At 39.9% G+C, this 14,825-nt stretch overlaps 1 protein-coding gene across 1 annotated transcript; it reads right to left on the minus strand.

Annotated features, from left to right (window-relative positions):
* Window positions 1-9,491: 9,491 nt before the first annotated feature.
* LOC138897278 (uncharacterized) lies at window positions 9,492-10,094 on the minus strand. The gene is made up of 2 exons (XM_070183242.1): window positions 9,859-10,094; window positions 9,492-9,762 (listed from the first exon to the last, which is right to left on the minus strand). The coding sequence occupies exons 1-2, from the start codon at window positions 10,092-10,094 to the stop codon at window positions 9,492-9,494; spliced, it is 507 nt and encodes a 168-aa protein (XP_070039343.1).
* Window positions 10,095-14,825: the final 4,731 nt, after the last annotated feature.

Here is a 14,825-nt window from a genome sequence, read left to right on the forward strand (position 1 = left end):
CTTTGAGGAGGCCTCAGACTTGTTCTATTGCATCTTCTCTGATCTCTAACTATCAACATCAAGTGCAACCACACTTTTGGGTTTGTGAACCGCAATCTGCCAAAAACCTTTGAAGCTTGAGAACTTCATATGCGGCCATATATCATTATCTGCGGGATGTATTTTGCTTTTGAGGCCGCAAATGTAATTTTGTGGACCGCACTATTATTTGCACTTCTCCTCTTGATTGTTCTAAGCTAGAACATCTCATCTTTGTGTTAGATTTCTTCATTGAGATTACATTCTCCAGCACACCTGTAATTCACACATTTTCATTTTATATGGAAACAAAAACCACTACTTCGGACTAAAAACTAAAGCAATAACGTTCTAATAAATGATTAAAATCCACACTTATTAACTCCCCAAAACTTAAGTCTTTCCTTGTCCTCAAGAAACTAGACTAGTTCCCTCATTTCCTTAGTAAAAGTTCATTTATAATAAGTTGGGACCGACAATTACCCACAATACTCATGCATTCTAAATTGTGTGTCAACTCAAAACTATGCAACTTGCATGTAATTCAAGTGTGACTTTTGAGCTTCAACAATTGACTTCATTCACCAACGACTCTTTTTTTTTTCGTGTATAGCATGTTGGACTCAAAACTCTTCCTCTTCTACCTTCCATTTGCCATGCTCACTTCAAGATTTAACACTCAATTTCTAGAGCAATAAAGGTCTCACTCTTGTCTCACAAAGGGATGTCACAAGTAAAGCTTCAAGTACCATAGGCTTGACCCTCATGTTAATCTCTACTAATGTAAGCATACTCATTTCACAATCAAATAGGAAAGTGGTTACATCCTCCCTCAAGCATTTTACATCTCATTTCTTGGCTCACATTTTTCCAAACCCTTAGAGGCATTTCTTTTTTCTTGGGGCTAGAGAGAATTGCCATCATTCTTTATTGACAATTTCATTCTTTTATCCCTTGATGTTCATACTAGAGTTATTTTCCTCACTTCACTCTCATCGATCTTCCTTTTTTGTCCCCTATATGGACTTCTTTTCGTCCTAATCACTTTCTTTTCTTACTTTCTCTTTCATGGAAATCACTTCTTTTCTCTCTTTTCAATGCCTTGATACCTCTTTTAGATTCCTCAACATTCCCTCCAAACATAGGCTTTGAACCACTTACTACATATGAGTTCTTAGGAAGGTTTGGGTGCCAAGTGAGGATTATGTTCAAAACGGGTAAACGCTTATAGAATAGTTATCAATAGAGAAAGTCCAAACGATCAAAAGGGTTGACTTTGGATAACGATCATAGGGTGGAAATAGAAAACTCAAACGGTCCAAAGAAAGCCAACAATCATCTTTCAAACCAAGCAAACTTAGAATTTCACCTTGAAGCTTATTCGAGGCAAGTTTTAAACTATTCATTCATGTACTTGGACTAGCAACAAAATTTCATCTCACCTCTCCTGCACTGGACCATAAAAGAGGATAAAGTCTAATACCCACAACAATCACAGTCAAGTTAAATATCACTATGGTCCACTCAACCAACTAATGATTATCAAAGACAACTCAAGAACCTCAAATTAACTTTTGCTAGAGCTAATTCTTCTAAAAACCTTGTCTCTAACCATAAGCATGCGGTTATGTATGTTGTTGCCACATGAAGCATAAATAACTCTTTTTCATACGCTAACTTGATTAGGGCTCTTATTCATTACTACCTAATACTTCTATTACCTAAACATGAAACATACTCATTACCTTAAGAAAGTTGTTACACCATCCATCCTCAGAAAGCGTCACCCGATTCACACAAGAAACTACCTTTGGAAAGAACAATGGTATTAAGAAAACCAAAGGATTATTATCAACAAAAGAAGGAAAAACATAAAACTGATACTACCAAAACAATCAAATTTAAACAACAATAACAACAACCCAGTATAATCCCACTAGTGGGGTCTGGGGAGGGTAGTGTGTACGCAGACCTTACAGAGTAGAGAGGCTGTTTCCGATAGACCCTCGGCTCTCTCCCTCCAAGAACTTCCCACCTTGCTCTTGGGGTCACTCGAACTCACAACCTCTTGGTTGGAAGTGGAGGGTGCTTACCATCAGAGCAACCCACCTTGTCATAAAATAATCAAATTTAAAGATACTACTAAATGTAACAAACTACTAAAGATACACAAAAATAAATCATCCATTTATTACATCCTAGTGTCATCAAATATGTCAATCATCAAATATAGAATTCTCCACCTCCCCCTGGGGTCACTCGAACTCACAACCTCTTGGTTGGAAGTGGAGGGTGCTTACCATCAGAGCAACCCACCTTGTCATAAAATAATCAAATTTAAAGATACTACTAAATGTAACAAACTACTAAAGATACACAAAAATAAATCATCCATTTATTACATCCTAGTGTCATCAAATATGTCAATCATCAAATATAGAATTCTCCACCTCCCCCTGGCTCCCCCAGAAAAAAATGAAACGAAGCATTTTCCCCAATGCTTAGCAAAATAAGATCAAAGAGCAGAGAGGGTGAAGAAACAATCTAACGGTCCTCTATCATCAAAGTGTCACCAACAACATCAGTCCCAGTTGGCTCAACTAACTAAATAGTGTCATAATCTCGTATGGGAGCTACTTGAGAGCTAAACATATTACGCACTGCAGTAGTAGTGCTAGATGCCAGGCAACGTTCCTCGGCCTGAGCAGCGAGATCATCACGAGAAGGATGATCTGGGTGAGGCTGGGTGGGATTTAGTAGCATGTCATATAATAAGTCACCGGCCTCACCTGTCATATTCACCTCAACTCTAAGTGAGTCAACTGACTTCTTGCTGGCCTCTGTCCTTTTCATCTTCTTCATCTGCATGGTCAACTGCTCAATCACTGCATTATGTTGTACAGTGTATCCTTGATCACCTTCTTGTTGTCCAAGGCCTTGGTGAGCTTTATGTCAATATCAGAAGGACCGAGCTGTGAAGATGGCTGCCCTGCAATAGTATTAGAGATCTCGAATAGTTTTGAAGTGGTTGTCTGCATTCAGTTGTTGAGGCTCACTAGTTTCTGGGAGAACCGCAAAGCAGACAATGGTCCTGTAGGCAAAAGCATCAGACTCGGAGCTGGTGTAGGAATTGGAGCAAGGGCTAAGGATTATTGCTCATGAATAGTAGCTCTAGCACTGGTGGAAGGCTCCATTAAAGTAGATGGGATCTTAGACGGACCAGAGGCTACGACTGCCGGCTTATCAGACTGGCCAACAGAAGTACTAGGTTGAATGCTCTTATTTAGATTCCTTGGGTCTTGCAACTTGTACCACTCAAAAGGACCAGTTGGCTTGAACTTCGTGTCAAGTCGCCTAGACTACACCTTGGAGTCAGTCATGTACTCAGTGATGGTGCTGGGGTCGGGGTAGGAAGTGTTACCTTACTGTTCCACAAGAGAGATATTGGCCAATATCAGAGCACCCACATTGATAGCTTGCTTGGCCATGATAGAAGCTACTAGGTCTACTCTTGGAAAAGGTAAGTTGTTCTCAGTTTGGCATCAATCAAGTATGGTGCACACAAAGGTCTGTTATATTTTTTCCTCAAAACTCAGAGTTTGGCAGAGGATTGGCACTCCGGCACCTATCCACTGGGGGGGGGGAGAGGGTAGGTCCAGGTGCAAGAATCTCAGCAAGCCATGGTATAACATCCTCCTTCTTAGCCAACTTAGCCAACTATTTCATCGGCTAAACATCCTCAAATCCGAGGTAAGCATTCAAAGTGTGCTGATCAAACTTGACTTTAAGGTTGCGCACATTGGTAATCTTTGTCCCTTTAACAATATGCGTCGTGGTTTCCAAGAATTCCAGGACAAGGTGTTCCTTGACATCCACCAACTTCTCTGTAAACTGCATCCACCCGTTGCTCTTTGTAAACTACTCCAAGACGATGAGATTGTATATGTCTAACTCTTTGATGAGGAATTTCCTTTCGTGGGACAGGGTCTTTCCTTCCACCATATTCAGAAGTATGTATAGGCTTGTAAGATCAAAAATCATCCTTCCCAAACAACCGTATTCTTAGTTCTTGCCATGCCAACTTTTGCACTTGTTCCCCCTCTTCCCTCATCTGGGGCTTTATCAGATTCAAAGTCCTGAGCAGCTGCATTGGACTCATGACTGGTGCTAGCTGAGCCCTAGCAGGTACTGTGAGATGTGGAGGGCACAACTTGGGGCTCGGACTGCCCATATGACTTATATTGTTCCTCATTGTGCTCTTCACGTAGAGACACATAATTCCATTCAAAAGATTCCCTAGACGGGACATAGGAAACTGACTCTTAGAGACTTCCACCTCTTCCCCAACGTGCTGTTGTTTTCTTTGTTATGGCCCTCTATGCACGCAGGTGCATGGCACACTTGCCTATACCTTTCTCTGGTTCTTCCCTTCCTCAAGATTATCCTCCTCTTCCTTTTGATTGCACCATTATATATGAATGCACAAAGAGAGTTGACATTTGATATACAAGTTGCAAAGCAGTTAAAAGTCATGTAAGTATTTGAGGACACCATAGAAGTAGTAGTGTTTCAAGCCAGTAACATGCAGTAGATAGATGGTCAAGTGCGGTCCGCACAATTTCAATTGCGGTCCGCAAAGAGAAAGTGTGGTCTGTACAAATCCAAATGTAGCCGCAGCTCAGAACTGTTATGCCAGGTCCTTAGAGAGAAGTCTCTAATAGATAGTGCGGACCTGCATCTGCAGCCAGTATAATTAGTTTGGGGGTCCACACTCGAGTAAAAGTACTTAGGCATTTAGAAAAGAAGTTATCTGGTTGTCAGTGCAGACCTCTCTTTGCGTTCACATAATTTCAAATGCGGTCTGCATAAATAGAGTGCGGCCACAAAATCAGACAACACACAAGTTACCAAATTAGAAGTTTGTGGACCGCACAATTTCAAGTGCGGTCCGCATAGTTAAGAACACTGAGTGATGACACGTCTTTTCCTAGGTTATGAAATTATGTGTTCAATCCTATTGGGTAACATGGTAAGGGAATGATAATGAATAATCCAACCTATATAAGCATGCTTTGACAAATGCCCAATATTAGACTACCCCACATAGACGCAATAAAGGGATGTAATCACAGATGACCTAAAAAGAAGTTAAAAAGCCAAAAAAGTTCAAAAATAAAAATAAAAACAACAAGATTGAAGTGTGGCATACCAAAGTGTGCTAGTGTAATAAGATCAAAAGGAGTGTGATAGGTTGTTTGTGATCACAAAGTGCAAGCACGTAGGTACGTCTTAGAATAACAGTTTGAGAGTGAAAATGGTGAAAAGAAATGGATGAGTTACTATTGTATTTATACTCAGATGATGGTAAGAGTAAAAAAGGTGAGTGTGGCGGCATAATTCCATGTGCGGTCCGCACTCTGTTATCCGAGTAGAAGGAAAGCATACAATCGTGCGGTCCACACTTTTTTATGTGCGACTGCACTTCTGTCAACTTAGTTCCGCTGACAAATTTGATAATGCTCTCTTGTGACCGCATAATTTGTGATGGTCCGCAAATTCACTCCACACTGTTGGGAGAAAAGTTCAGAGGAACTTCAATTTAGCACCTGAGTCGATCCTTGCAATTCTAGTCCATAGTTCAATTATGCAGTCGTGCAAATTATTCTGCGGTCCGTATTCCCTCTTCTGCGGCCGCACTAATTAAAGTGTAGTTCGCATTTTTCCATGTTGGACACAACTTCAACCATCATTTAATATCTAACACTGATCCCTACAGCACACTTCAAATCAAGTTAAAAACAACAAACAACATCTAACTAAAAGGGAAGAATGAAAAGAACTTAGGTTGCCTCCCAAGAAGCATATTATTTAAAGTTGTGGCATGCCGCAATGTCATAGTATCCTCAAATGAAGTAAAGAACTGCCACCATGTGGCTCTCACCAAATTTCCCCAAATAGTCCTTCACCCAATGACCATTGACTCAAAATATTTTATTGTTATTATTCTTCAAGTCCAATATACCAAAGGGTGTCACACCAATAATTTCAAATGGACCACTCCACTTTGACTTGAGCTTCCCGGGAAACATTGTCAATATTGACTTGAACAACAATATTAGATCTCCGGCCTTGAACTCCTTGTTTCAAATATACTTATCATGAATATATTTCATCTTTCAGTATACAAGGACGAACTTTCATAAGCATGGTACCATAACTCATCCAATTTATTTAAGTGTGCAACCCGCAAGTTGGCAGCTATATCTCAATCAAGAATCAACTTCTTCAACACCCACATTGCCTTGTGCTCTAATTTCACTGGAAGATGACAAATATTTCCTAAAACCAACTGGTATGGGACATTAGGATAGATGTTTTGTAAGCCATTTTATATGCCCATAGAGCATCATCAAGCTTCTTAGGCCAATCTATTCGATTTGCATTCACTGTCTTCGACAAAATACACTTTATCTCCTGGTTGGAGACTTCCACTTGACCACTATCTTGTGGATGATAGGAAGTCATTACTTTCTTAGTGATACCATACTTGCCATGTGTCAAAAGCCTTGCTGCAAAAATGTTTCGTCAGTTATGACTGCTTGCGGAGTCCCAAACCTTGTAAAAATGTTCCTCTTCAAGAAAGCCACCACACTTCTAGCCTCATTATTGGGTAAAGAAATGACTTCAACCTATTTAGACACGTAATCCACTGCCAAAATGTAGGTGTTTCTACAAGAAATCACGAAGAGGCCCATAAAGTCAATATCCCAAACATCAAAGATATCAATCTCCAACATGGTTGTAAGGGGCATCTCATGTTTCTTTGAAATTCCACCAGCCCGTTGGCATTCAGTACATGTTTTTACCAGCTCATTTGCATTTTTGTAAAGAGTAGGCCAATAGAAACCTCAACTTAGGACTTTAGTCGCTGTTCTTGCTCCACCATGATGACCACCATAGGGTGAATAATGACAAGCCCCGGGAATATCACCTTGTTCTTCCTATGGCCCACACCTTCTAATCACCCCATCCGTGCAAATTCGGAAAAGGTATGGTTCATCTCAATAGTAATCTTGACAATCTCTCTTGAGCTTCTTTATTTGGTTTGAATAGAACTCATCCGTAATGATACCACTCACAAGGAAATTGGCCAAATTCGCAAACCATGGTACCACTTTCATTGAATCTGTCAAAAGTTGCTCATCGGGGAAAGAGTCATTGATTTCACGCCCATCACATGGAAGTGTTGTGCCACTTGATTTTCACTTCCCTTCTTGTCTTTGATATTAATATAAAAGTCCTGTAACAAAAGCACCCATCTCATCAACCGAGATTTTGATTCCTTTTTCTCATAAGATAGTGAAGCACCACATGATCCGTGTGGACAATAACTGTGGCACCCATCAAGTACGAGAGGAACTTCTCAATAGCTAACACAATGGCAAGGAGCTATTTCTCCGTAATATTATAATTCACTTGGGCACTATTCATGGTATTACTAGCATGGTAAACTAGATGAAAAACATTGTTGATACATAGCCCCAAAATAGTCCCAACCGCTATATTGCCTGCATCACAAATGAGCTCGAACGGCAAACTCCAATTGGGAGATTTAAAGATAGGAGTAGTTGTCAACTTGAGCTTCAATTGTTCAAAAGCTCTAATACAATCATCATTCAAATGGAACTCGGAGTCCTACTCAAGGTGTTTGCACAAAGGGTTCACCACTTTAGAAAAATCTTTGATAAATCATCGGTAGAATCCAGCATGGCCCAAAAAACTCCGCACACCCTTCACCGAGATGGGGGTGGAAGCTTAGAAATAACCTTAATCTTTGCCTTATCCATTTTAATACCATTCTTGGAAATTTTATGGCCAAGGACAATGACTTCCTCTACCATGAAATGACATTTCTCGCAATTTAGTACCAAATTTGTTTCCTCACATCTAGCCAACACTTTATCCAAATTAGCAAGATAATCATAAAATGAATCCCCAACTACCGAAAAGTCATCCATGAAGACCTCCATGTAGTCTTCCATCATGTTCATGAAGATAGCCATCATACATCGTTGAAAGGTCGTTGGTGCATTACATAACCCAAAAGGCATCTGTTTGAAAGCAAAAGTACCATATGGAAATATAAAGGTGGTTTTCTCTTGATATTCTGGAGCAATGAGAATTTGGTTGTAGCCCGAGTAACCATCAAGAATGCAATAGAAGGCACAACCAGCCAGCCTATCGAGCATTTGATCCATGAAAGGGAGAGGGAAGTGATCCTTCCTTATGACCTTTTTGAGCTTACGATAATCCATATAAACTCTCCAGCTGGTGACCATTCTTGTAAGAATAAACTCATTGTTATCATTAGTAACAACCGTCATGCCTACTTCTTTGGGACACATTGAACCGAAGAAGTCAAAGTACTATAGGAAACGGAGTAGACAACCCCGGAATCTTACCCTTTGACAATAACCTTTTTGACCACCTCTTGGATAGCTTCATTGAGTATTCTCTGAAGCTCAATGGACGGTTTGGCATCATCCTCAAATTTGATCTTATGCATGCAAAATGCGGGGCTTATACCCTGAATATCTGCTAAAGTCCATCCAATATCTTTCTTCCTATTTTGCCACACCACCAATATGAAATCAACATGCATGTTAGTCAAACAAGAGGGAGGAATAATAGGTAAAGCAGAAAAAGGTCCAAGAAATTAATATCGAGTGTGAGGTGGCAGTGGCTTTAACTCCAAGATTGATGGCTCTTCAATCGAAGGCTTTGTAATAGGAGTCTTCCTATTCACAAGATCCATTGACAACTTTCGGGGTGCAAAGTTGTAAGACCCCATTCCTTGCAATGAACTCACACATTCCATGAAACCATCCATCTCATAATCGTCAAAGTTGAGAAAAATGGCTTCCAACAAATCACCAACATTGATTGTAGCACTTGTGTCATCAATAATGACATCGGTCACCAAGTCCACAAAATAACACACCTCATTACTATTTGGTTGTCACATAGACTTTCACACATGGAATACCACTTGTAAATCACCAAATCGGAAAGTGAGTTCTTCGACTTACACATCACAAAGTGCCTTACCCGTAGCAAGGAAAGGCCTTCCAATAATGATAGGCACTTCATAGTTAACCTCACAGTCTAGAATCATAAAGTCTAACAGATGAATAAATTTATCAACTCGAACCAAAGCATCCTCAATCACTCCTAATAGCATCTTCATAGTGCAATCTACCATTTGCATCCTCATCGATCTGGTCTTGGTTTCCCAATACTTAAAACCATATAGGGAATCAAATTAATACTCGCCCCAAGATTATAAAGTGCTTTAGAAAAATCGACACTTCCAATAGTACAAGGAATAACGAAAGCATCTGGATCCTATAACTTAGGATCCATGGAATGAATAATTGCACTCACTTGATGAGTGACCTTGATCATTTCAAAATTCATCGACCTTTCTTGGTCACAAGATCTTTCATAAACTTGGCATAAACGAGAATTTGTTCCAAAGCTTCCACCAATGGAAGATTGATAGAGAGACCTTTCATCATTTGAATAAAATTCTTGAACTGATACTCACCATTTTGTTTAGCACGCCTTTGAGGATATGTAGGTGGGGGCTTTGGCACGGGTGCCTTAGCCTTTTGCACTATCAGTTCTGATATATCAATTGTGTATTCCCTACACGGGTTCACCTCTTCTTGCGTCTCCTCCACACTATCATTAATATCAATTCAAACATCATCATGTACTTGAACATCATTTCGTGGGATTTCCTCCTCTTGGATCACTTCATCATCATCCACAAGTTGCCTTTTGTTTGAGGTGGATGCATCCCCGACTCTACCACTTCTTGTGATTAATGCCATAGCATGTCCCGTATTGTTACCATCCTTTGGGTTCACTACCACGTCAATAGGTAATGCACCGTTAGGATGAGTATTAAGAGCTTCAAGATTATGGATTGATGTGGTATGTGAGGCAAGTTGGGCATCCGAATCCGCATTCTTTTCCATCATTTGTTGGAACATGTTCTCAATACGACCCATTTTATGGTTTGAAGAACTTGAACCGTGGGAAGGATAAGGAGGTAGGATACTCGGTTGTTGGTACATAGGGGGTCTTTGAACACCCGAACATTGATTTGAGTGATTATTATTGTTTCCTTGATTTCCTTGATTGTTGCCTCCCGAATTACCTTGGCAATTGTTGCCTCCCCAGCTCCCTTGGTGATTTTTGTTGTTATGCCAATTCCCTTGGTCGTTAGAACCCCAATTGCCTTGGTTATTTTGAAAACGCCATTGATTTTGATTGGAGACTTGAAAATTGCTCTGTTGCCCTTGGTAATTGTCACAAATTGTACCTCTTCTTCTTGTTCTTGATAAGAGTCATCTTGGTCATAACTACCTTGATCATGTGTATAATTCTCCACTTAGGATTGAATTTGGGAGCCTTTAGTTCTCTTCTTGCTGGCCAAGACGTTCACTCCTTCCATAGTATGAACTTTCTTAGGAGCTTGGGTTCGATAAAGTTGAGCCTTAGCAAGTTGAGTCATGGTTATGGTCAATTCAACAATAGCTTTCCCATGGTCTTGCAATTCTTTATGATGATGGATCATGTTGGGATCACCTTGGGAAACATTACCTCGGGATTGCTAAACCAAAGAAGTTTATGCCATCTCATCAAGAATCTCACATGCCTCCACATAAAGTGTTGTCATAAAGTGTTGGATCATGTTGTTGTTCATATCATTGTCCAGGCACTCCTTCATCATTGTCTGATACCTCTCCCGAATTTCATACAAAGTTTCATTGGGATCTTTCTTGAAAGCCAATATTTCATCCCGTAGAGTAGCCATGTGCCTGGGGGAGAAGAACGTCGAAATAAACTTCACTGCCAATTCATTCCATGTATGAATAGAATGATTAGTCAAGCGTTACAGCCAATCTAAAGCCTTACCCCTTAGTTAGAAGGTAAAAAGCCTTAACCGCAAAGTATCTTCCAAAACATTTATTTGTTTTCTCCCCCAACACGTATCCACAATACCTTTTAAATGCTTGTAAACATTTTTAGGCGGAGCCCCGGTGAAATAACTTCATTTCCCAAGAAAAGCTAAGTGAGCATCACATTGGTAATTTGAAAGTTTTCCGCCCTAATGTTGGGGGGAGGGGCGCTATGGCACTTGTATATCCTTCATTGGGAAAAATTTGATGTTGCGCCGCTTGTGGTTGTAGTGGCGGTGGAAGTGGGGGAGGTGGAGGCACATTGTCTTGTTGCCCACGGCCTCGGCGGTTTTGTTGTGGAGCTTGAGGCATTTCATCAATTTACTCATCTTCTCCATCCACCTCTCTCAATGACATGTTTTCAAGTTCGTTGTTCGCCATTTCGAACCTGCAATTACTTTAACAAATTAGAATCGTGAAAGTAAAAGAAAATACTTTAAGAAACAAACTCAAGTATATAACGAACACCGTAAACTCCCTGGCAACGGTGCCAAAAATAGATTACGTCCAATTCACACCCAATTAAGGAATATGAAACGACCGTTACAATAATAAAACCCAACGCAAGTCGGGGTCGAATCCACAGGGAGTTTAAGATGGTGTTGAGGTAAACACTCAAGAAAGAAACTCGAAATAACTAAATTTAGCTTTAAAACAAAAGTAGGTAACTATTATCTAAGTTAACTTCTAAGATATTTAATTAACTAATGAACAAATAGTGTTTTAAATGTTCTTCATGTTTTTATCAAATAGGGAAAAGCCTACGGTTGTAACCTTAAGCTAGGTGAAAACCTAAAGGGTAGAATAAATCTTTGCTTGCTTGGTAGATCGGAGTTTATTATGACTCTCAATGCTCAAGTACCCACTTAATACCTCTCAGTTAAAGAGTGATTATGCCAAAATTTGCTTTCTCATGACCAAATAGGTAGCAAACAAAACAATTGTATTTGATTCCAAGTTGGATTATCCATATCTCTGGTTCAAATCCTTTAAGAAAACTAATCAAAACTTCAACTAGTTCAATTTCTTGTTAGCCAAGTTTTTGTAGACTAAATTCCTCTTTCTCAAGTAAGAACAAAGTCACATAGGCATGAATCAGTGTTTGCAACCATTAAATCTAACTATAAAGCATAAACAAGGCTAAATAATATCCACCCAATAAATAGCAAGCACTAATATTAAACACACATAAGTTTTACATACTAGGGTTGTATCACAACCCTAGAAAAAATATAGCTATTCATAGTAATTCACATACAAGAATAAAAATAAGAAGTAATTGAAGACATAAAACTAGAATTAAAGTGGAAAATTAACTGGTCTTCTCTAATTTAGTCCCAAGTTGCCAAAAATAGCTAAAGATAACCGCTAGTTGCTGTTACAGTATAAAAGTTGCCCTAAAAAAGTATTTTTCTTCTATTTATATGGCTCTATAATTTCTGACAAAACTGTCCTTCAGAAGGTTCTGTGGCAGCATAATTTCATCTATGGTCTGCACTTTGGTACGTTACATTGCAAGTGCTTTCTGTTGAGGAACTTCTACGGCCGCACATAAGCTTCTACGGCTGCACTTCAGCTACTGAGGCGGCACTATTTTTTCGCAGATCGCTCTTTGAAGAGGATTCAAACTTTTCTATTGCATCTTCTCTGATATCTCAAGTCCTGACAGTGCAACCGCGATTTATGGTTTGCGGACCGCAGTCCTGCCAAAATCCTCTGAAGCTCAAGAACTTCTTTTGTGGCCGCATATCATTATCTGCAGGCTGCATTTTGCTTTTGCGGCCGCAAGTGTTATTCTGCCAACCACATGTTTCTTTGCAGTTCTCCAGCACACCTGCAATTCATACATTTTCATTAGATTTGAAAACAAAAATTACTACTTCCGGACAAAAAACTAAAGCAAGAAGGTATTAATAAGCGGTTAAAATGCATACTTATCTTTGCTATAGTCAATGTTGTCTGGAGCTTTTGAAAGCTATCCTCACACTCATCCGACCACCTGAACACCACAACCTTCGGAGACAACATAGTCAGTGGGGCAGCAATAGATGAAAATCCTTCTACGAAGCGACGGTAGTAACTCGCCAAACCTAATAAGCTCATGATCCCTATAGCGGTAGAAAGTTTGGGCCAACTCTGACCTACCTTAATCTTCTTCGGATCCACCTTGATCCCATTACTAGATACCACATGACCTAAGAATTCCACCTAGTCTAACCAAAACTCACATTTGGAGAATTTAGTATATAGCTTCTTCTCCCTCAAAGTCTGAAGCATAGTCCTCAAATGATGCTCATGTTCCTCCCTAGTATTGGAATACACCAGTATATCATCAATGAACACAATGACAAACGAATTCAAGTAAGGCTGGAATATACTGTTTATCAAATGCATAAAGGTTGCTGGGGCATTAGTCAACCTAAACGACATCACCATAAACTCATAATGCCCATAAAAAGTTCGTAAAGTAACCTTAGGGATGTCTGAAGCCCTAATCTTCATGTTGTGATGCTCCGATCTCAAGTCAATCTTCAAGAACACTCTAACACCCTGAAGCTGATCAAATAAGTCATCAATGCACGGCAATGAAAACTTATTCTTGATGGTCACCTAGTTCAACTACCGATAGTCAATACACATTCTCATAGACCTATCTTTCTTCTTAACAAACAACATCGGTGCACCCCAAGGTGAAATTCTAGGCCTGACAAACCCCTTACCCAACTACTCTTGCAATTGTTCCTTAAATTCCTTCAAATCTGCTAAATCCATACGATACAAATGAATAGAGATAGGTTGCATGCCCGATACCAAATTAATAACCTATCGGGTGGCAAGCCCGGTAAGTCTGTTGGAAACACATCTGAGAACTCTCTCACTACTGAAACTGACTCAACAATGGAAGTATTAGCACTAACATCTTTGAAGAAGGCTAAATATGCTAAAAATTCATTGAACCTTCAAAAATGAGATCACTCTAGTAGGAGTGCAACCAAGAGAGCGCTTCCACTCCAACCTCGGTAACCCCGGCTTCGCAACTGTCACGGCATTAGCCTGAGAATCTAGAATAACACGGTATGGAGATAACCAATCCATACCCAAGATCACATCAAAATCAACCATATCTAACAATCAGAAGTCTACCCTAGTCTCAAAACAACAAATAGTGACCACACATGATCGATAAAATGGATCTACCACAATAGAATTACCAACAAGTATAGACATATATACAGGAGCAGCAAGAGAACAATGAGGCATATCTAGATATGAAGAAATGTGTGATGACACACAGGAATAAGTGGAACCAGGATCAAACAATACTGAAGCATCCTTGTGGCACACAGAAACAATACTTGTAATCGAAACATTAGAAGCAACGATCATGGTCCTCCTTGGGAAAACATAACATCTAGACTAGCCTCCACTTGACTGAGCTCCCACTCTAGGATGACCATGTCCTAGGTGACCTCCACCCCGAGCTAGTTGAGCAATCAGTGAAGTAACCTTAGTCTGACCTCCCGTATACACCGGACCTCTAAAAACATTGGTAATACTTCCAGACATGCCCCAACTCTCCACACGCATAGCAAACATTGATTTGGAATGAGTGTTGGACCTGTGTCAGACCCCGTGAACAAGAATAGCCACTAGAAGAACCGGGTATTGATGAACCATGAATAGACTGAGTGAGGTGAGAACCTTGTGCTGGAAGTGTACTAAATGAAATCTATATAGAAGCTCTACAACTGGGTGGCGGTGAATGATAAGCTGCCC

The sequence above is a fragment of the Nicotiana tomentosiformis genome, chromosome 8, assembly GCF_000390325.3.
Source record: "Nicotiana tomentosiformis chromosome 8, ASM39032v3, whole genome shotgun sequence".
Lineage (NCBI taxonomy): Eukaryota > Viridiplantae > Streptophyta > Magnoliopsida > Solanales > Solanaceae > Nicotiana > Nicotiana tomentosiformis.

Bases quoted from the DNA above. Each gene is read 5' to 3' on its own strand.
- LOC138897278 (XM_070183242.1), bottom strand. From the start codon at position 10,094: ATGGGTCGTATTGAGAACATGTTCCAACAAATGATGGAAAAGAATGCG. The intron at 9,763-9,858 runs GCAACTTGTGGA...TATTAATGATAG, and splicing joins GCATCCACCTCAAACAAAAG to TGTGGAGGAGACGCAAGAAG.